The 22,476-nt window shown below is 40.7% G+C and overlaps 1 protein-coding gene across 12 annotated transcripts in view; it reads left to right on the top strand.

The window, feature by feature from the left end:
• Positions 1–3,223: 3,223 nt before the first annotated feature.
• Positions 3,224–22,476, top strand: part of LOC133408910 (dihydropyridine-sensitive L-type skeletal muscle calcium channel subunit alpha-1-like) — a 33,575-nt gene continuing 14,322 nt past the window's right edge. For 7 of the 12 annotated variants that reach the window (XR_009769344.1, XM_061688286.1, XM_061688285.1 and 4 more), the window contains exons 1-28: positions 3,224–3,713; positions 3,956–4,098; positions 4,672–4,824; positions 5,063–5,268; positions 5,371–5,474; positions 5,596–5,741; positions 6,602–6,683; positions 6,799–6,959; positions 10,994–11,219; positions 11,819–12,026; positions 12,898–13,018; positions 13,100–13,214; positions 15,334–15,436; positions 15,519–15,588; positions 15,677–15,809; positions 16,346–16,475; positions 16,585–16,644; positions 16,751–16,857; positions 17,239–17,326; positions 17,394–17,501; positions 17,622–17,674; positions 17,939–18,085; positions 18,629–18,830; positions 19,201–19,359; positions 21,056–21,166; positions 21,355–21,438; positions 22,088–22,135; positions 22,398–22,424. Coding sequence is in view for 11 of the 12 variants with exons in the window: in XM_061688286.1 (XP_061544270.1) it covers positions 3,556–3,713; positions 3,956–4,098; positions 4,672–4,824; positions 5,063–5,268; positions 5,371–5,474; positions 5,596–5,741; positions 6,602–6,683; positions 6,799–6,959; positions 10,994–11,219; positions 11,819–12,026; positions 12,898–13,018; positions 13,100–13,214; positions 15,334–15,436; positions 15,519–15,588; positions 15,677–15,809; positions 16,346–16,475; positions 16,585–16,644; positions 16,751–16,857; positions 17,239–17,326; positions 17,394–17,501; positions 17,622–17,674; positions 17,939–18,085; positions 18,629–18,830; positions 19,201–19,359; positions 21,056–21,166; positions 21,355–21,438; positions 22,088–22,135; positions 22,398–22,424 (3,453 nt within the window). In the remaining variant the exon portion in view is untranslated. Of the gene's footprint in view, positions 4,825–5,062; positions 5,269–5,370; positions 5,475–5,595; positions 5,742–6,601; positions 6,684–6,798; positions 6,960–10,993; positions 11,220–11,818; positions 12,027–12,897; positions 13,019–13,099; positions 13,215–15,333; positions 15,437–15,518; positions 15,589–15,676; positions 15,810–16,345; positions 16,476–16,584; positions 16,645–16,750; positions 16,858–17,238; positions 17,327–17,393; positions 17,502–17,621; positions 17,675–17,938; positions 18,086–18,628; positions 18,831–19,200; positions 19,360–21,055; positions 21,167–21,354; positions 21,439–22,087; positions 22,136–22,397; positions 22,425–22,476 lie in introns of all 12 variants that reach the window. The other 5 variants (XM_061688292.1, XM_061688291.1, XM_061688288.1 and 2 more) reach the window with 5 other exon arrangements.

Below are 22,476 nucleotides of genomic sequence, written 5' to 3'. Positions count from 1 at the left end.
TATTTACTGTCCACACAGACAACATTGCTTTCATTCAATCTCTGTCATATTTATACATTGACATTTTTATTTTTGTTTTTATGTAACTATATTTGTGTTGTGGAAAAAGTAATTTAGTATTTAGTATTTTATATCTAATTCTTACTTTTTTTGGAAGAGTTTACCGACTTTAATGTTTAAGAGCATCAAACAAATCTAAATATCAGACAAAGATAACACAATTAAACACCAAATTCAGTTTTTAAATGGTGATTTTATTTATTAAGGGGAGGGGGGAAAGTATTCAAAGCTACCTCACCCCTGTTAAATCAGGAATTAACAGTGGCTAATCACATTTTTTGGGAAAGCTGAGTTCATTTTCACTGACCACACCCAAGCCCCGTTACCTCAAAAACTGTTCAATCAAGGAATCACTTAAATAGAACCTGTCTGACAAAATCAAGTCAGCCAAAAGATCCCCAAAAGCTGCAACAAAATGCCACGATCGGAAGAAAGTCAAGACAAGATGATAAATATAGTGAAATCTATCCGTCTGGAAAGGGTTACAAAGCCATTTCTAATGCTTTAAGTGAACCACAATGAGAGCTATTATTATTATTATTATTATTATTATTATTAGGTACTGCATTTGGACAAGGATCCAAAACACACCAGCAATGAAAGTTCTGAACGGCTTGAAAAAAAATCTAAACGAATGCTTTGGAGCGGACCTAATTCAAATCCGGACTTGAATCTGATTGAAATGCAGGGTCATGACCTTAAAAACATTATTGCTCGAAAACCCTCCATTGTTGCTGAATTAAAACAATTCTGCAAGAGAGTGGGCCAAACTCTCTCCACAGAGATGTGAAAGACTCATTGCCAGTTATAGAAAACACTTTATTTAGTTGTTGCTGCTGAGGGTGGTCCAACCAGTTAATAGATTTAAGACCTAATTACTTTTTCACGTAGGGCCAGGTCGCTTTGAATATATTTTTTCACCATTTAAAAGTAGCATTTTATGTTTAATTGCATTATCTCTGTCTCATATTGACATTTGTTTGATGATCGTAAACGTTAAAGTAGGGAAATAACCGTAAAAATGACAGTTTGAGAAAGCGGAAATGACTTTTTCACAGCCCTGTATCTCTTAAGCATGCCAACATGCAACAAAATGCGGCCCCTTTTATTGGATCAATACACAATACGCCAACAAATGGTGTGAGCAAATAAACTCCATTTATATACCACTTGTCCGCATTAGGGCGACAGGAGCAAATCAAATATGTTTAACCCTTAGAAATATTAACACACCATGTTTGGGTAAAAGGCCATCCATGACAAATGTACAATCCGAACGACACTTTTTTTTTTTTTTTTTTTTTTTTTTTTTTACAAAAGTCTGTGAGTACATTTACTTTGATTCATTAGCATGGAAGGACAAGTATACAAGGACACCCATGGGCTCATGTAACTGCTTTATCCCCCGTGAAGGGCAGTGGGATAAGTCAGTCAGTGTGTTATGGATCTAAAATAGACCGGTATCACGCTAGCAGTGTAAAAGCGGAGAGTGCTTGTCTTCACTGAAAGGAGAGAGGCCATAAAAACATTCCAATACAGTGTGGGTTTGGAAGTGACTCGAATATAGACAATTGAAAACAAGTGAGATAAGCAACATAAAACAAACAGGCAGCGGATATTGTAAATCAACTCAAGAGCAGTTGCAATCCTCAATGCAATCTTATGGTTCGAATAGTTGGTTCACAATAGGTCGGTAAATACTAGATGGATCCCAAAGCAAATCATACCGCATAGGATAATATTTACAATGTTGTCAAGATGAGATTGATAGTTTATCATATCATGTGGTTATATCTCCTCATCTTGGTCTCTCCTGGTTTAATTTCGATGAATATTTCAGCGAAACGTTTTTCAATTCATAGTTTTCGTGGCATATTCAGAGTACAAATGTTGCAACTTTGTCATTTTAGAAGCCAGTGCCCATTATTTTTAAATTGACCTCAATGCACGCAGATGCACATAGGCTGTGAATCATGATTTTTGATGTCAGAATTTCGAAAAATGTTTGAAATCCCTGACAGTGCCCTTGTGGGTGTGCCATTTTGTCACATTTACCTTCAAACAGTGCTTGAAAAACTGGTGTGAATTTTCGAGGGTCAATTTTCCGCACATTTACAACAATATTTGTCATCTTAAATAGTGAACTCCAAATATTAAATGTTACAAATATATATCTCATGATGAATCTTATATGAAAACATTTCACCTGCGATTGTCAGCTGGAATAGGCTCCAGCTCACCGGCGACCCGAGTGAGGATAATCTTTTCGGGAAATGGATGGATGAATGGATGAAAATGTAATATATATCTAACGGTGAATGACTGGTTAGCACATCTGCCTCACAGTTCTGAGGACCCGTGTTCAAATCCGGCCTCGCCTGTGTGCAGTTTGCATGTTCTCCCCGTGCCTGCGTGGGTTTTCTCCAGGTTCTCCAGTTTCCTCCCACATTCCAAAAACATGCATTTTAGGTTAATTGGCGACTCTAAATTGCACGTAGGTGTGGATGTAAGTGTGAATGGTTGTTTGTTTATATGTGCCCTACAATTAGCCGGTGATCAGTTCAGGGTGTACCCCGCCTCTCCCCCAATAATTACTATTATTACGTTTCGTGTAACTTTTATGAAGAAGTGTCGCCTCGGCACTGCCCTGCAATGGGTTATGGCTGAGTGCAGCTGGAAGCTACCGCGTCTCCCTCTGGAAAATGTTCTTTTTTGTTTAAATGGTCACTTTAACCAGGATCCATCATGTACAGTGAGCAAAGGTAGAACACAGGTTGGTTTGCACATGTCTTGGTGCGATAAATCCTCGCTGGCTGGGCCCTCTGCCTCCTAGCTAACACAGCCCCGGTCTGGCATCTGACATCGGTTGTCTTCCACTATCAGCGCTGGACAACAGAAGCAGAAAGCAGCCATTAGTGTGGACGTCGCGAGAGCAGGGAGGGTGGAATTCCCCTCGCCATTTATTGATCCAAGTCAATCTCCACGGTTGACGTCGGCTCTCCCGCGGCCGGCGAGCAAGCAGTCTGAGGTGGGCAGGCCAGTGCGAAGCACTGATCTCTGGCTTCTCACTTTCTCTCTTTCCTCACTCCCCCCCCCCCCCCCACCCCCAGCCCTTCAGTCCCTGCGCTCCAAGCTCCTGCCCACATAAATGGTTGCTTTCTGTTTCGCCTGTCCAGCACTGAATGTTGACGGCGACCGATGGCAGAATGCCAGACCAAAAAGAAAACTTCGGAGGGAGAAACGGCAGCTTGGTGCACTCGACTGTCAACCATCCAGAGCAACGCTGCTACGTCGATTCCAATTCACAGACGCAGACGTTGTTTCCGGAATGCCTAAAAGAAAACTGTTTCTTTTTGTTTTTTTCTTGAATGTATTGCTTTTTGTGTGCAGTCGTGATTGTGCTGTGGTCTTTACCAGATATATCTATATAATACTTACACTAATACTGAATTAGGTTGTGGTTGTTTTGAGTTGTGTTTCGCTTTTAACTGTGTCATGGTTGTTTTCTTGCAGGAAAGCCTGGAATACATTTTCCTCATCATCTTCTCTGTAGAATGTTTCCTGAAGATAATTGCCTATGGATTTCTTTTTCATGCAGATGCTTACTTAAGAAACTGCTGGAATATTTTAGACTTTGTTTGCGTATCAGTTGGGTAAGTTGGTATTTTTGCTGGGTCTCCTTATAACATTATGAATACTTCCCTTTGGATTTTTCTTTTTTCTTTTCCCATGTTCATTGTGTCATTTGTTTGAAAATTGTGATGAAGTAGAACTTAAGTAGGAGTATGAATTGTGCATTTTATTTAGTACTACATAGCTCTTTATTTATCAAAACTGTCTCTTGAAGTTCCAGTTGTTAAAATAGTACTTAGTCGGACATTTGTTGCTCTTGCAGACTGTTCACTGTGGCTGTGGACGCGATTAATCACATCAGTGGAGTAGAACCTGTAGTTGGAGAAAAAGGTGGTGGTTTCGATATGAAAGCTCTGAGGGCATTCAGAGTCCTTCGACCATTGAGACTGGTGTCCGGAGTCCCAAGTAAGAAAACACTTTTTCCGAACAGACTCTTGTCCCGATGATGCAATAATACCAGACAGCATTTTTCCACTTTTTTCAGAGCAGAGATCTTCAACAAACAGACAGCTTTAAACTCACGGAATTCCTTCTCAGTGCTTGTTGGTACACATTAAGTCATTTTAAATCTACTCTGTGTAACACACAGCACAAAATGTCACGTTAGTACAGACAGTTGACACCATGTCAATACGCAGATTTCAGGAGAACTATAGTAAACCCAAGGGAGTATGTAGTGTATTGCCCTTATTGTGGTGAGGAACAAGCTGTTCTTGAAGTGAAGTGTTGTGGTAGAGAACGCTCTGTACCTTCTTCCCCAGTGCACCATTTAAAAGATGTGATGGGAGGGGTGGGTGAAGTCAAAGATCATTTCCTTTGTTGTGTTTATTCTTTGGTGTGGAGCTTGAGTCTATTGATGGACTAGGAAGACCAACGATTTCTGGATAAAGTATTTTTATGCCTTGATTCAACCGTTGCAGATTTAGTATGGATATCAAAACGTTATTTGATTCTAAAATGTATTTTGTTCTTCCTTAGGCCTGCAAGTAGTCATGAACTCCATCCTGAAGTCCATGCTGCCCTTGTTTCACATAACCCTACTGGTCTTTTTCATGGTTACCATCTACTCTATCATGGCTCTTGAGCTATTCAAATGTAAAATGCATAAAACTTGCTACTACACAGGCACCGGTATGTTGTGCTGTTGTTGTTTTTTTGCCATTACAAACATGTAGTGTTGTCAGAGCTACTTTGCTTGTATTTACACGTGTATGTATAACATGCACTAGCTTAGCTGTATGGGTACAGCTCAAACTATTTACTTTAAAAGGACAATGTATAGAATGTTCACTACTGTACCTTGACAAAGCCTTTATTACAAATGAATGCACGGACCTACATTAAATCTTGCCATTTTGTCCATTCTCAGACATCATTGCTACAGTGGAGAATGAAAAGCCTGCCCCATGTGCCCAAGCAGGGAATGGTCGTCGTTGCTCCATCAATAGCACCGAGTGTCGAGCCGGCTGGCCTGGCCCAAACCATGGCATCACTCACTTTGACAATTTAGGATTTTCAATGCTGACTGTGTACCAGTGTATCACTACACAAGGGTGGACTGATGTCCTATACTGGGTAATATAGGATCTGATGTTCTTGTGTGTTGTTTATACGCTGTTATAATTTGTTCTCAAATGACACAGAGCAGGGATATCTAACATAAATACCAATAAACAGGTGAATGATGCAATTGGAATGGAATGGCCCTGGATCTTTTTCACCACACTCATCCTGGTCGGTTCCTACTTCGTGCTCAACCTTGTTCTTGGTGTACTTAGTGGGTAGGAACACCTTTAGCCCTTTAACCTTTTTGATTAGTTCAGTTTAGGTTTTTATTTTCTCATTTACATCACTGTTTTCATTTATATCTATTTAACTTTTTCTGGTCGTCTTTATGACTAGTGAGTTCACCAAAGAGCGAGAGAAGGCCAAGTCCCGAGGTGAGTTTCAGAAGTTGAGGGAGACCCAGCAGCTGGATGAAGACCTGAAGGGTTATATGGAGTGGATCACCCAGGCTGAAGTCATGGATATTGACCAGGAGGGACAGAGTGAGGCAAATTGAATACCGTAGACAAATATCATACAGATGCAGAACTTATTGAGTAAACCAAACCACCGATATTGGGCAAGCTACTCTACTTGGAAAATATAATGAGATAAGCTACAATGTATTCTACGTTAAAAACGAAGCTTCACGACACTGAAGCTACCCACCAGAGAAATGAAGCAAGCTAAGATACAATTAAATGACAAAAGTATCTAAGGTACATCAAATGTACTTTAGTTAGGTGTAATTTTTAATTTTTGTTGTTGTACTGTTAGGGTATGAATAAACACCTTAATTCTAAAATCTTTGGATAACCATGTCTGTGTAGATTCTCAATCATCCAGGTCATGCCTCAGTTCAACTTTTGCGGATTTGCATAGTCAGGCTTCCTTCTACTGGTATCACTGCAATTCAGTGTCTTTGACTAACGCAGTGACAGCACTGTGTTATTATTAACATAAACGAACAGTGTGTACGAAACAAAAAATGTGTTGCAGTTGCAGATGTAGTCATCGTACTGCTCTATTAAATGTAGTTTTTTCTTATCAATTATCAAATCAGTTATTTAAATTTACCAAAGAGAATGTGTTTTGTAGAGAAAATAACCTAAACAAATATAACCCAAACTTATACTTTTCTGCTTCACCCGTCTTCCCATTTTTCTTACCTCTTCTTGTCTAAATACGCTTCACGCACACACACACACACACACACACACACACACACACACACATACGCACAGAGGTCCATAACATAAAACTGTGGAATCATCTTGATCATGACAAATATGACCACGCTATGAGATTTCTTTATTGAGTTTCATAATTATGTCTTGTTGTGTGTGTTTGTTTGTTTTTTTAGGTTTGCTCCCCACTGAAAATGGCGGATCAGATGCAGGAAGTGTCGGCAAAATGGACACAATGCAGTTGATAATGTATTATTAGTACGTTTTGGTTTCTAATTCCCATACCTTTGTTTTTACTGGTGACAAGAATTCCCATTACCATTGAGTAACAATGTCACTGAATGAAGTTTCTTTCTCCTTCCGGCATGCACAGTAAACAGGCTCGCAAGTGGAACCGCTGGTTACGCCGTAAATGCCGGGTGTACGTTAAGTCCAAACTTTTCTATTGGTGGGTGATTATGCTCGTCTTCTTCAATACGCTAGCTATTGCGACAGAACACCACAAGCAGTCTGAAAGGCTCTCAAACTGGCAAGGTCAGAACACTGCACACCTGACATTTCTGCATGTAGACAGCTGGCCAATGAAACACACGATCTGGTTACTATTTGGTCACACCGAAAACACAGTGATCACTTGCAGATGGACTGAAGATTGTAGAGGCATAATACACAGAATGACATGTATACTTAGTTACTGTCTTTCTATATTTTTCAATTTAACTTTGGCCTTCAGTCCGAAATTGATCAAATATTAATTCAACCATTAAAAGGTTGCTTTTCAGGAATGCAAGGGCTTCTCTCTCTCTCTCTCTCTCTCTCTCTCTCTCTCTTTATATATTATACAGTGCTATGAAAGAGTATTGGCCCCCTTCTCAAATTCTTCTATTTTTGCATCGGTTTCCCACTTTATTGCTTCAGATCATCAAACAAATGTAAATATCAGATAAATGTAACACACATTAACTTAAAATGCTGTTTTTAAGTGGTGATTTCATTTTTAAGGATTTAAAAAAAAACTATTCAAAGTTACCTGGCCCTAGGTGAAAAAGTAATGGCCCCTAAACCTAATAAGTGGTTGGGCCATCCTCAGCAGGAACAACTCAAATCAAGCGTTTTCTATAACTGGCAATGAGTCTTTTACATTTCTGTGGTCCATTCTTTGTTGCAGAAGTGATTGAATTCAGCGAAAATGGAGGGTTTTCGAGCATGAATGGCCTTGATTTTTTCACTCCAAAACCTTCATTTTGTTTTTTTAAGCAGTTCATAAGTTGACTTGCTGGTGTATTATGGATTGTTATCCTGCTGCAGAACTGAAGTGCGCTTCAGCTTGAGGGCACAAACTGATGGCTGAACATTCTCCTTCAGGATTTTCTGTTAAAGCGCAGAATTCATGGTTCCATCAATCACAGCAAGTTGTCCAGGTCCTGAAGGAACTAAGCAGCCCATGACCACCACCATGTTTGACTGTTGGTATCATGTTCTTTTTCTGAAATGCTGTGCTACATTTTACGCCAGATGTAACGAGACATAGACCATCCAAAAGGCTCAACTTCCATCTTGTCAGTCCGTAATACTCTCTCAAATGTCTTGGGAATCATTCAGATGTTTTTAAGTAAGATGACCCTTTTTGTTCTTTTTGGTCAGCAGCGGTTTTATTATTGCCTAGTCTCTTCCTTATTGTTGTGTCATGAACACTGACCTTAACTGAGGCAAGGGAGGCCTGCAGTTCTTTAAAAGTTGTCCTGAATTGCTTTGGGAGCTCTTGGATGAGTCATTGCTGTTCTCCTGGGGTAATCTTTGTAGGCCGGCCAATCCTGGGAAGGTTCACCACTCTTCCGTTTTTTTCTCCGTGTAAAGCATTAGGAAATGGCTTTTGTTACCCTTTCCAGACTGATAGATGTCAATTGTTTTATTTTTCAGCTGTTCTGGAATTTCTTTGGATCGTGTCATTTTGTTGCAACTTTTTTAGATCTTTTGTCTGACTTCATTTTGTCGGGACAGATTCTGTTTAAGTGATTTCTTGATTGAACAGGTCGGGAGGTAATCACGCTTGGGTGTGATCAGTGACAATTAACCAAAAATTCTGATTAGCCAGAAATAATTAATGATTTAACAAGGAGGGGTAATTACTTTTTTTTTTCTTTAATGAATTAAATCACCATTTTAAAAATAGCATTTTAAACTCACTTGGGTTAGATTTATATGATATTTACATTTGTTGGATGATCTTAAACATTAAAGTGGGTAAACTATGCTAACATTTTTTAATTTGAGAAAAAAACTGTATATATATATATATATATATATATATATATATATATATATATATATACAATATACAATGGGTACGGAAAGTATTCAGACCCCCTTAAAATGTTCAATCTGTTAATATTGCAGCCATTTGCTAAAATAATTTAAGTTTATTTTTTTCCTCATTAATGTACACGCAGAACCCCATATTGACAGAAAAAATTGAATTGTTGAAACTTTTGCAGGTTTATCAAAAAAGAAAAACTGAAATATCACAAAGCCATAAGTATTCAGATCCTTTGCTGTGACCCTCATATATTTAACTCAGTTGCTGTCCATTTCTTCTGATCATCCTTGAGATGGTTCTACACCTTCATTGGAGTCCAGCTGTGTTTGATTATACTGATTGGACTTGATTAGGAAAGCCACACACCTGTCTAAATAAGACCTTACAGCTCACAGTGAATGTCAGAGCAAATGAGAATCATGAGGTCAAAGGAATTGCCTGAAGAGCTCAGAGACAGAATTGTGGCAAAGCACAGATCCGCCCAAGGTTACAAAAAAATGTCTGCTGAACTTAAGGTTCCTTAGAGCAGAGTGGCCTCCATCATCCTTAAATGGAAGACGTTTGGGCGACCAGAACCCTTCCAAGAGCTGGCCATCCGGACAAACTGAGCAATTTGGGCAGAAGAGCCTTGGTGAGCGAGGTAAAGAAGAAACCAAAGATCACTGTGGCTAAGCTCCAGAGATGCAGTTGGGAGGGACAGGACGACTGGTTGCAATCAAAGGAAAGATGAATGCGGCCAAGTACAGGGATATCCTGGCTGAAAACCTCATCCAGAGTGCTCAGGACCTTAGACTGGGCCCAAGGTTCATCTTACAACAAGACAATGACCCTAAGCCTGCCTCAGATGACCCAGACTCTGCTTCGGCATGGGAAGGCATGTCGGTGGATTTGAGGAGGTCTTCGAAGTATTCTCCCCATTGACTCACAACTTCCCGAGTCGAAGTCAGCAGCGCTCCATCCCCACAATATACAGTGTTGATGGTGCACTGCTTGCCCCTCCTGAGACGCCGAAGTCGTTCTCCATGACCTCACCAAACTCCTCCCATGTCCGAGTTTTTGCCTCAGCGACCACCAAAGCTGCAGCCAGTACCCATCAACTGCCTCAGGAGTCCCACAGGCCAAAAAGGCCTGATAGGACTCCTTCTTCAGCTTGACGGCATCCATCACCGCTAGTGTCAACCAACGGGTTCGGGGATTGCTGCCACGACAGGCCCCGACGACCTTGCGGCCACAGCTCCGGTTGACCGCCTCGGTAATGGAAGCGCGGAACATGGTCCACTCAGACTCAATGTCCCTCACCTCCCCCGAGACGTGGGTGAAGTTCTGCCGGAGGAGTCCAGCTGTGTTTGATTATACTGATTGGAATTGACTCTGAAAGCCACACACCTGTCTATATAAGACCTTAGAGCTCACACTCTGATGAGACCAAGATAGAACTTTGTGGGCTTAATTCTAAGCGGTATGTGTGGAGAAAACCAGGCACTGCTCATCACCTGTTCAATACATTCCCAACAGTGAAGCATGGTGGTGCCACCACCATGCTGTGGGGGTGTTTTTCAGCTGCAGGGACAGGACGACTGGTTGCAATCGAAGGAAAGATGAATGCGGCCAAGTACAGGGATATCCTGGACAAAAACCTTCTCCAGAGTGCTCAGGACCTCAGACTGGGCCCAAAGTTCACCTTACAACAAGACAATGACCCTACGCACACAGCTAAAATAACGAAGGAGTGGCTTCAGAACGACTCCGTGACTGTTCTTGAATGGCCCAGCCAGAGCCCTGACTTAAACCCAATTGAGCATCTCTGAAAAGACCTGAAAATCACTGTCCACCAAAGTTCACTATCCAACCTGACAGAAGTTGAGAGGAGCATCACTCCCCAAAAAAACTCATGGCTGTGTTAGCTCAAAAGGGTGCGTCTACTAAATACTGAGCAAAGGGTGTGAATACCTATGGTTGCGTGATATTTCAGGTTTTCTTTTTTAATAAATCTGCAAAAAATGTCAACAATTCAGTATTTTTTTGTTTTGTTTGTGTTTAATTAACTTAAATGATTTTATCAAATGGCTGTAAGATAACAAAGAGTGAAACATTTAAGGGAGTCTGAATACTTTCCGTACCCACTGTATCTAATGATCATAAAGAAATAAAACGTGCATTATCCTGAATCTAGTTAGATAACTCTTGTAATTCTTCTTTTGTATTTTTAATTTTTTTCCCTCTGGGCTGCAACAACATGCACAATCAACAGACAACACCAATAGTCTACTGCTGTCCATGTTTTCCCTGGAGATGGTTATGAAGATGTATGCTCTTGGCTTCTCTTCATACTTCATGTCACTCTTCAATCGTTTTGACTGCTTTGTGGTGTCCACTGGCATCTTTGAGCTCATCCTCGTACAAATGAACATCATGTCAGTCATGGGCATCTCAGTGCTGCGCTGCATACGCCTGCTACGTTTGCTCAAAGTCACCAGGTACATTTATGTATAGTACTTTGCAATGAAGTCATTTTCATACTATAACACATCCCGGTACAATACTGCACTCTTCAACTTTAGTTGATTGCAATTCTGTCATTCGTCTTCACTGACATACACAAGAAAAATGAATGTCATTTTGATCCAATTCACTATGTGACAGGTTATTAAAATGTGAAAATATATTTAAGCGTGACCATTCTAAACATGTCGTGTTTTGTATCTTGCCTCAAACTGCTAATTTCTCACCATAGAAAGAGAGAAACGAGGGAACCTGATGGGTAAAACTAAAACGCTCCCGATTGTATTCAATCTATTAGCAGCACATTGTGTGAGTGCTTCGCATTGGTTCTGGGTTCATTTTGTGGCTTGGGCTTGTTCTACCTGAGCTCACATGGGTTTTCCTGGGGTACTTTGCCTTACATAAAGTATAAAAAAATATGTTTTAGATTAATTGGTGAAATGCAGTGCAGAACATTTTAAAAATGAATCGCAATTTTTTTTTTCTAACTAAACCAAATGCAATGAATGTTAGAAATGACTGCTTCTCCCTGAATAATCATGATGTTCATCTGTTCTTGTATGCTATACTGTAGATACTGGACCTCTCTCAGTAATCTGGTGGCTTCCCTCTTGAACTCAGTCCGTTCTATTGCCTGCTTGCTGTTACTGCTCTTCCTCTTTATTGTCATCTTCTCCCTGCTGGGTATGCAGGTGTTTGGAGGAAAGTTCAATTTTTCAAACCAACCAAAACCCCGGAGCACTTTTGACAGCTTCCCTCAAGCTCTGATAACTGTTTTCCAGGTACAAGAAGAATAAGTTCTGTTTTTACATGGAGGTTTTTTTTGTGTGTGATTGTACAAGTTTGTTCTACAAGTTGTTCTGGAGCATTTATAGGCAACATAAGTAAGTAAAGGCACTGAAATGTCATGGTAACTTGTCCTACTTGACTGACATATAGACCGTGTTTTGCACTGGCAGTGTACAATAACCACTAAAAACTACTAGCTACCACACGTGCCTATCAACCATGTGCTTTCACTTCAGATAGCTATACGAAACAGAGCGAAGAGACTAACAACTTCACGAAAAGAGCCACTTGTTACTTTTTTTGTAATAAACCAAATGCAGAAATAAATGTGGCTGATTAACGCAATGTTTGAAGATGATAATGATCAGTCTGTTTTTGATAAACTGAGTGCGATTTATACAAATGTCTGACTCAACTTTAAGTCATTTAATACTAAATTATGTTGATTGAAATGTATAATACTGTATTGTCAACATCCTGAGCTTTGTAGAAACAAACATCAGTTTATTGTGATGCTATGATTATCATTGGAGAATACAGGAGTGCCTCATTTTATGACGGAGTCCCTTTCCTACAAATTTTACGAAAATGAGAACATGCCGTAATTGATCACGAACCATGCCAATGCATTAGTAAAGTCAGAATTACAGCATATATTTCTGTGACAAACAATTCTCGGCCATAAATATAACACAATCCAATGTAAAATAATAAGTACAGCTGTAACTGAGCATGCCTATTTGCCAACTAATTAATTGCATAACCTCGAAATGTCGTATAGTGATACGGTCATAAACTGAGAACCCTCTAAAATGGATTATACCGTTTCATTAATTAGATTTCCACCTCGACACTGTGCTTAAGATTCTTACAGGTGAGGATTGGAATGCTGTCATGTATGATGGCATAATGGCACATGGGGGACCCAGCATGCCTGGAATCCTTGTCAGCATCTACTTCATCATCCTGTTTGTCTGTGGAAATTGTATCCTTTAAATTTGCCTGCATGTGTCTTTCCCAAAAATTACATCCCTCTGTTATATTCGTTGACTAAAACGTCCTCCAGTCATTCTTCTAAATGTCTTCCTGGCCATTGCAGTCGATAATTTGGCTGAGGCTGAATCTTTAACTTTGGCACAGAAGGAGAAAGCCGAGGATAAGAAGCGAAAGAAAGCACTCAGGTTAAGCTTCCACAATGGCAAATGTTCTATGCAGTTATGAGTAACATATCGTTGTCATGACCAAAAGCACAAACAAGACCAAAGGAAAAAGATGTCTCAGAGCTTGACTAATAACCGGCTATTGTCATATCACAGAGTGATGTTGAAAGCCCTTATTTTTGCGAAACCCTTCCATCCATCCATTCCTCCATCCATCCATTTTCAACCTTATAGTTTGCCCTGTAGTCCGCGAGCGCACTGCCAATGCTAACATATAATGTCAAACTCCATTGATGTACTAACGCTAAATAGTATCTTTGCTGCAGTGTTACGTAATCCCTTTAAGCAATGGATATTGGAACGCAAACCTTTAAGTTGTTGCATGGACAATGGAGAAAAAGAGTATATTTAGCCAAGCATGGGAGCTGTTGCTCTCATCAGTCTCACATTGCTAACAGCCATCAAACAACGAAAGTATCTAATAACTCTGCTGACGCGCAGGAAGGAAGCAAATATAAAGGGCATGACGACGCAGGCATGCGTCCTATAGCATGTGCCGTAGGGCCTCACTGTGGTACAACCGTAATACTGAACATCAACTGAGGACATATACACAATGTTTCCTCACACACACAATGCAACGAAACATGGAAACAGACAATATAACAGTACTCAGTCACATATTCTGTATCCTCTGCAAAGAAAAACTAATACTATTGCTGTATTGAGGAGCTGAGACGCAGCAGCTGAGACCTCCGTCACAATTCTCAGTACCGGCACTTTTTTTCCGGGAATGAAAAAAACTTCTTGTAGTGTGACACTATCCATGACTTGGACGATTTGGGCCTACGATAGCCCTACGACGCCAAAATGAAAAATCTAGCATGTTTGATCTTTTGGGGAAATCTTCCGTGTAGTGTGGCATATCAACGACAACTCTCCGGCAGCACACCTTGGCGTCGACCAATAGCACTGTTGTGACCGGCACATCCTCTCCCGTGCCCGCTGTTGTTAACATACTTAGTTGCCTTTGTCAACATTTATCCACGCTTTACGGCATGATTCGACAGAATGCCGACATGTTTACGTGCAACCGTCAGTGCTACCACTAGCTTGCTAGGCTACATAACGTTTTGTTGCCTGCTTGCGAGCTGCAGCGTATTAAAAGTACGTGAGCATACCTGAAGCAATCCTTGAATGAACGTCCTCTCCCGAGCACCAGTGACGACCACCACACGTTTGTCCTCATTTTGTTCTTTTTATCCCTCCACAATACATTGGCGCATCTCAAGGCACGACTGTGCAGTCACTTGTGAATACACTCACGTTAATTACAATACAGGAAGTCCTCGAGTTACGACGCACTCGACTTACGACGTTTCGACTTTATGACGCCCGTGCCTCGTCCGCCATTTTGTCCCCAGCACCATAGTTTTTCTGCTTAGCTAGGGCAGAGTGCTCGTCTGTGTTTGTGCACCGGGAGTACATTTGCCTTTCCCCCCCTCTTTTTTTCACACTCTCAGCAGTAATGTTAAGTACAGCATCTTATTTTTTTATTTCAATGTATTTTAGTTTCTTTATACGAAGCGTTAACCTTTCCCGCTACGGTCACGTGACCGTGGTCGGGAGACGCAGGGGTTAACTCCCTTCTCTCGTTGCACAGCTGAGCCGGGTGGCCGCAACAATAAAGGCACAAAGCACCGATTTGCTGCTTGAATGGCTTTATTAGCTCCTCTGCACATTCAACGTCAACGGGTCCTCCGCTAATCGCTACTCTACCCCGGTCGCCGTCACTACTGTACTACTACTGTACACACTCGCACCGGCGCACACTCCTTCCTCCTTCACAGTCCCGCCGGATGACGCCTGCGCAGTCCCGTCTCACTCACACATCGACGCACACGCCCACACACACTGAGCACAATCACGTGGGACAATACCCGTAACAGAAGTACTTCGCCGTAAATTTCGACTTTAACGGTGAAGTCCGACTTACGCGGAAAATCGTGTTACGTCGCCAGCGTAGGAACGGAACTCGTTCGTAAATCGAGGACTTCCTGTATATGATTACAATTATTAACAACACGTGCAATTTTTTGTGACATAAACAACCAACCAGTTGCATGAATCTGATTCATAGGGCCAACTTGCCAAACAAGACTTCTGAGGAAAAAGCCAATCTTGCAAAGAAATTAGCTGAGCAGAGAGCCAAGGGCCTCGAGGGCATCCCCACTACTGCAAGGGTAAGAGAATTTGAATTGAACTTAAAGATAAAACAAATATATTTCGCTGCTTTGTGCATTTAATCAAACTCTTAACGTTCAGCTTAAAATTGATGAGTTTGAGTCAAACGTGAATGAAATTAAAGACCCCTTCCCTCCAGCTGACTTTCCTGGTAAACACAATCCTTCAATATTGTATATTTCATCATATCAAAAAATTAAGAAGAATTACATGCCAATCCCTGTCTTTATGTTGATGAGGTGATGATGAAGAGGAGGACCCTGAGATCCCAGAAAGCCCAAGACCTCGTCCAATGGCTGATCTTCAGTTGAAGGAAGAAGCGGTACCAATGCCAGAAGCCAGTTCATTTTTCATCTTTGGACCACAAAACAAGTACGATCGTGATGATTGTTGTTTTTCAGAACCCCCCCCCCCCCAAAAAAAAAGTCAATTATAGTGGTATTTTGACTTATGAGTGTACAAATACAACGCCGCTTGAGTAAAATGAAAAAAAAGGAGTGCCACGCTCAGTTATGTGCATATCATACACAAGGTAACTCAATGTGCTTTACATGATTAAAAGCATTTAAAAACAAAGACAAGAAAACAGCTGATAAGCATTTCAAACAAAGAGAAAAATTAAAATACAATTAAAACATCATTCAGTGCAATAAAGATCACTTAAAAGTGGGAATGCTCTAAAAAGCATGAGAAAAACGAAGAGTTAAAATGGACTTCAAAACATTCACACTTGGGGCTGCTTACATTGAATATTATTGAAGATATACATTTTATTATATATATACATTGAATATTATTGCTTACATTGAATATTATTGTCGCAAAGAAACACTTTTACTGAAATCCAATTCATAATCTTCAATCTGAGATTCATCAAACTTTTCTTTTCTTTCAAAACCCCTTTATAGATTCCGGAAGCTGTGCCATCGGATCATAAATGCAACCGCATTCACCAACATCATCCTCCTTTTCATCCTACTGTCATCTGTTTCTTTAGCAGCTGAGGATCCGATCGACCCAATGTCCTTCAGGAACCAGGTGACAAAGTATATGCATGTATTGTCAAAAAAATTATAGAGTTCAAAAAAATGTCATTCACACTTATGGTATATAATACCGTAGAAGTTGCAATTCATGTGAAACTTAGGTGTTGGCGTATGCTGATATAGTCTTCACTTCAGTGTTTACAGCAGAGATTGTCCTCAAGGTAAGGTAAAATCAATATTATTCATACAGATTAAAAAAAAAAAAAAAGAGGTTGAGAAGTGTTGTAATGTTCCGACCCATCATTTGGAGTGGCCATTGCTTTTCAGATGACAACGTATGGTGCCTTTCTTCACAACGGGTCTTTCTGCCGGAACTCTTTTAACATTTTGGATCTGCTGGTTGTCAGTGTATCGTTGCTCTCAATGGGAATGGAGTAAGTGGATCCTGAAAACTCTTCACCAATTTGAAGTTCTGTCGGTATAGAGTTGATGTAGAGATGATGGGGAAAGCTAAGACACAAACAAACAAACAAACTACCTAACTAACTAGCTAACTAACTAACTACACTGTGACCTTCATCCGCAATAATTCCACAAGAATGCATCCATTCATATTTTTCCTATTTTAACAGTTTCGAAATGTTGGTGTATTCCCCATTATAGAAACACAAAGTGATTTTTAGTAATTGCCAATGCTGTAGAATAAACCTTCATTGTTGCACAATATGACCCCCCCCCCCCCCCCCCCCCCCCGCCCCGAATAAAAGCTTTTGCCCAGATTTTTAGCATTGACTGTTTGATTTTTTTCAACCTAGATCCAGTGCCATCTCAGTGGTTAAGATTCTCAGGGTGTTGAGGGTACTTCGACCGCTGAGGGCCATCAACCGAGCGAAGGGCCTGAAGGTATGCCATTGGTTCTAGGATAATGTATGTTTGAAGGTATTGAGGTAGGTGTCATTTCATTTTCTAGCATGTGGTCCAGTCTGTGTTTGTTGCTGTCAAGACCATCGGAAACATTGTACTGGTTACCATGCTGCTTGACTTCATGTTTGCCTGCATCGGAGTTCAGCTTTTCAAGGTAAACATATTACAATGAAACATACCATACTTTATACCATAGTTACATTTGATATGCTGTATGTCAAAACCATAGATGGTATTTGTCAATTGAAAATCCCCTTGTATAAAACTTTACCAGGGAAAGTTCTATTCCTGCACAGACCCCGACAAAATGACTGAGGAAGAATGCAAGTAAGCACTTTGATGTTTGAAATAAATAAGCAATGATGTCAAGATAAACCGTGGTGAAATGAGAATCGCTTGTGCTGTTGATGGATATAGGACAATACCACTGAAAATTAAACAGACGGGTAACTCATTGACGCTTTGACGTCCAAGCTCGAGTATGAATAGTTGTCATAGTCAAAATAGTTTCTTCACAGTCCAATATCTGTGTTTAGAGTAATAGTGCTGATTGATGATATGATTGGCTTTTCCTTTTACTTTGTTACTCAGAGGTTGGTATATAAAGTATCAGGAAGGAGCACTTCATGAGATGGAGGTCCAAAAGAGGGAATGGACCAACTCCGAACTAAACTTTGACAACATCTTCAATGGCATGCTGGCGCTCTTCACCATTTCTACATTTGAAGGCTGGCCAAAGTGAGTCATGGTAATAATAATTTGAAACCAAAAGTGCGGCGCGCTCAGAAATGGATGTACGTAGGATATATAAAGTGTCTCCATGGGTCGATTATGTACATTACCTTCTGCCATCTCATGAAAGAGTGTTTAATTGTTCTGACGTCACTGCCAGATGAACAAAGGTTAATAAATGATAACCAAATGGATTGGAAGTAATACAATTGACAAATTTGAATGAATTATTTTATTGGTAGAATACGCTATTTTATGTTGATTCTTTTTTTAGTATGTTTTTATTCATTTAGAATTGGTGAATTGATTTCTCGTAAATGAACGAAACCAATATTATTAAACAACTTACTGATACACGCAAAACAGAGAAGTACTATTGGGAACTGTGAAGGCAGAAGCAAATTTATTTTCCAGAAACTTTTTTTGACAGTGCACAGCGATACAAACAATAATCTTGGCTGTGATTTTTCCTTCTTCTTCATGAACATGATCAAAAACTCCATCCATCCATCCTTTTTGTTTTGTTTGTTTTGTTTGTTTCGTATTCAGGATCCTTCACAAAGCCATTGATTCAAATATAGAAGATCAAGGGCCGGTGTACAATAACAGAGTTGCCATCTCAATTTTCTTTATCATCTACCTCATCCTTATCGCCTTTTTCATGATGAACATATTTGTGGGTTTCGTCATCGTCACCTTCCAGGAACAAGGAGAGCAAGAGTATAAAAACTGTGAGCTGGACAAAAACCAGGTACATTTAGCACACTGAACTAAATCTGTAAAGTACTTCCATCTGAAAATGTTAAACAATTTATAGCGCAGACATAGTTAAATGACTTGTAATTTTAAATATATTCATGTGCTATTGTTTTAAAATGCATTGTCTTTTATCTGATACAAGCTTTTTTTTAGTATGCGCAATTGTCAAAGTCTTGATAAGCTTCGTCTTTATTTTCAACATCACGTAATAAAACATACTATACACGCTACTTAAATGGTACTCAGTTCAATTCAGACCTCAGCCAAGGCCAGAAGATAATGCCACGAGGTGAACTTGTTAATTATGTTTATGTGGATTATGCCAACCATGCATTTGCCCTCATCTCCTTCAAATTCTCCAGCGCCAGTGTGTGCAGTATGCTCTTAAGGCCCGACCACTACGATGTTATATTCCCAAGAACCCTTACCAATATCAAGTGTGGTACATTGTCACGTCCTGCTACTTTGAATACCTTATGTTCCTTCTTATAATGCTCAACACCATGTGTCTGGGAATGCAGGTATGTAAACGACACACATCATACGTTTGTAAACATGTCCTATTGCTCTCTGTTCATTCCTCCTCTTGTTTAGACCTTTTACCTAATTCCGTTCCAGGAATTAACGACAACTCAGACTCAATCAAATCCATCCATACATTTTGTACATAATCTTTTTCCTCATTAGTTGTCAAAGGTGAGCTGGAGCATATCCCAACTGACTTTAGGCAAGAGGTGGGATGCTGCATACAGTCGAAATCTTCAGTTAACCTAACAACGTTTTTAGAATGTGTCGGTTCGGTAGAGTACTTCATGCATAAGCATGTGATTTCCACAAGGGAACCCCCGAACCACAGTCCCAACCATGAGGCCAGATCATTTGTTGAAATAGACATAAGGAACCCATCCAGAAAGTTTGGAGATGTTGGTGCAAGGGCCAGTTAATTTCTCAGATTTCATCGCAGTTGCCTCATACTGTAGCTCATGATACAAATGGCTAGATCAATGAACTTTTGAAGACCAGTTAAACATTTCCATCCATCCATCCATTTTTTCCGCTTATCTGAGGTCGGGTCGCGTAGGCAGTAGCTTTAGCAGGGAAGCCCAGACTTCCTTTTCCCCAGCCACTTCATTCAGCTCCCCCGGGGGGATCCCGAGGAGTTCCCAGGCCAGCCGGGAGACATAGTCTCTCCAGCGTGTCCTGGGTCGTCCCTGGGGTCTCCTCCCGGTGGGATTTGCCCAGAACACCTCACCAGGGAGGCTTCCAGGAGGCATACTAATCAGATGCCCGAGAGGAATTATACCAAACCCCAAGCCGTGTGTGGTGGGGAGCCCAACTATATCTAGTCGGAACTTCTCGACCTCACACATCAACTCGGGCTGCTTCCATGCCAGAGAGGTGACATTCCACATCCTTAGAGCCAGCTTTTGTAGCCGGGGATCGGATCGCCAAGGTCCCCACCTCCGGCCACCTCCCAGCTAACATTGCACCCAACCCCTATGGCCCCTCCCAGAGATGGTGAGCCCATGGGAAGGGGGGATCCACGTTAACCTTGCGGGCTGTGCCCGGCCGGGCCCCATGGGTGCTCGCCTTCGAGCCCCACCTCCAGGCCTGGCTCCAGGGGGGGCCCCGGTGACATGCCTCCAGGCAAGGGAAAATGTCTTCCTGAATTTTTTGACATCATGGGGTTTTTGGAGCTGTGCTTTGTCTGGTCCCTCACTTCGGACCTGTTTGCCATGGGTGACACTGCCAGGGGCATAAAGCCCCAGATAACTTAGCTCCTAGGATCATTGGGACACACACAAACCCCTCCACCACGATATGGTGACACCTCAAGGAGGGGGGGGGGGGGTTAAAAATATTTTAGTTTTCAAATGTATTTAACATTTATTTATCCAGTTAAGGCAATTGAGAGCAGGTTCTCATTTGCAATGCCGATCTGGCTGCAATATTTGGTGATGCCTTAGGATTTTTACTGCTATTGGCATGTGAACCATTACCCATTTCAGAAAGGGAAAACTAGCTTCACTTTGATGGCATTTTCTTTCCAGATATTGTTGTATCGGTTGGAAATGATTGTGCAAAACCTGGAAGTGGGTGGGGGTGCTTGATGCCTATCCCTCGTGAATAGCGGGGGTTCACCGAGTGCACAAAATTATTATTACCCTCACAACTTACCGCCACCTGACATCTCTGTAATTTTACTCTGACCCACAGCACTGCAACCAGTCAGACCATGTTACACATCTATCTGACATGCTGAATGTAATTTTCACTGTGCTCTTCACTGTGGAGATGATCCTGAAACTGATGGCCTTCAAAGCTAAGGTTACATTGCATCTGATTCCGCATTTTTATTATGTTATGAATGATCAGAGAAGAGATACTACCATTTCACACATATGGACATTTTTGGTGATGCCTTTGAATTTGAACTGTTAATATTTTGAGCGACACAAATGAATGGTAGCTACCATAACATGTACAGTATATCACTCCCTCTGATCTTCTCACAGGGTTACTTTGGAGACCCCTGGAATGTTTTTGACTTTGTCATTGTCATTGGAAGTGTTGTGGATGTGATTCTGAGTGAAATTGATGTGAGTATTACACCAAATATGTTTTTCTAAATGTCGTTTGTTACTCACTTCATTACACAATTTTAAATAAGCCTCAGTAAGTCCACTGTAACAGTAAACGGGCTTCACTTGTAGAACGCTTTTCTACTGTCAAGTTACTCAAAGCGCTTTTCCACTTCATTTGCCCAGTCACACGTTTAATGGAGTAAACAGTAACAATATCAAAGTAAAAGTAACAGCATTCCAAGTAACAACTTGGAATGGATGCAGGATCATAAGCAAATGGAGGTTCGGTATTTTGTACAAGCTCCACCGCTGTACCACCCGAACCTAGACTGTAGCTTCCACCTTTTGACAAAGACAAACCCCAGTTCTTGATCAGTTTAAGCCAGAACTTTTTGCTCAAATAGATTTGACAAGTTGGCCTTTTTACATGCATCGAATATTCAATATTATACAAATAAAGATGAAGGTTTAGCTTATCTAGCTGAAAAATGTTTGTTTCTGCCCTATTTTGTTAGTCATCGGTTATTTTTTGTGTGTTCTGGTACGAGATGGTATTGTATAACTGATAAACTCCTGTGTTCCTAATTATTTCAACACTTCCACCTCTTTCCACAGATGAAATTTCTTGATTTTTAATTTTCCCCCCCCCCCCCCTCTCACACAGGCAGCACTGGTGTCCTCTGGGGGGCTTTACTGTCTCCATGGCTGCGATGTAACTATATTAATGAATGCATTGTGATTGCATGTAGCCTGTTAAATGCAAATACGATGTACGATGATGTTGCAACATTCCTAATATCTAACATCACCAAAATATGTGGCTTCTTATCATAATGATTCACAAATTCCAATGGGATATCTAATACACAAAATACTAAATTATCAAGTATGATCCTGAAGTGTATATTGTGGCGGTGCTGACATAACAATAAATAATAACAACACAAAGAAAAATATATATTTATTTTTTGCAGGCAGTCGATCCTATGCAAGCAATTGCCGTAAGTTCAAATCCAATTTAGTGGGCATCGAGGGCTGCTGTTGATTGTTGTT

The sequence above is a fragment of the Phycodurus eques genome, chromosome 10 (assembly GCF_024500275.1).
Source record: "Phycodurus eques isolate BA_2022a chromosome 10, UOR_Pequ_1.1, whole genome shotgun sequence".
Lineage (NCBI taxonomy): Eukaryota > Metazoa > Chordata > Actinopteri > Syngnathiformes > Syngnathidae > Phycodurus > Phycodurus eques.
The sequence above is the reverse complement of the archived record's forward strand: the minus strand, read 5'-3'. Positions and strand labels throughout refer to the sequence as shown.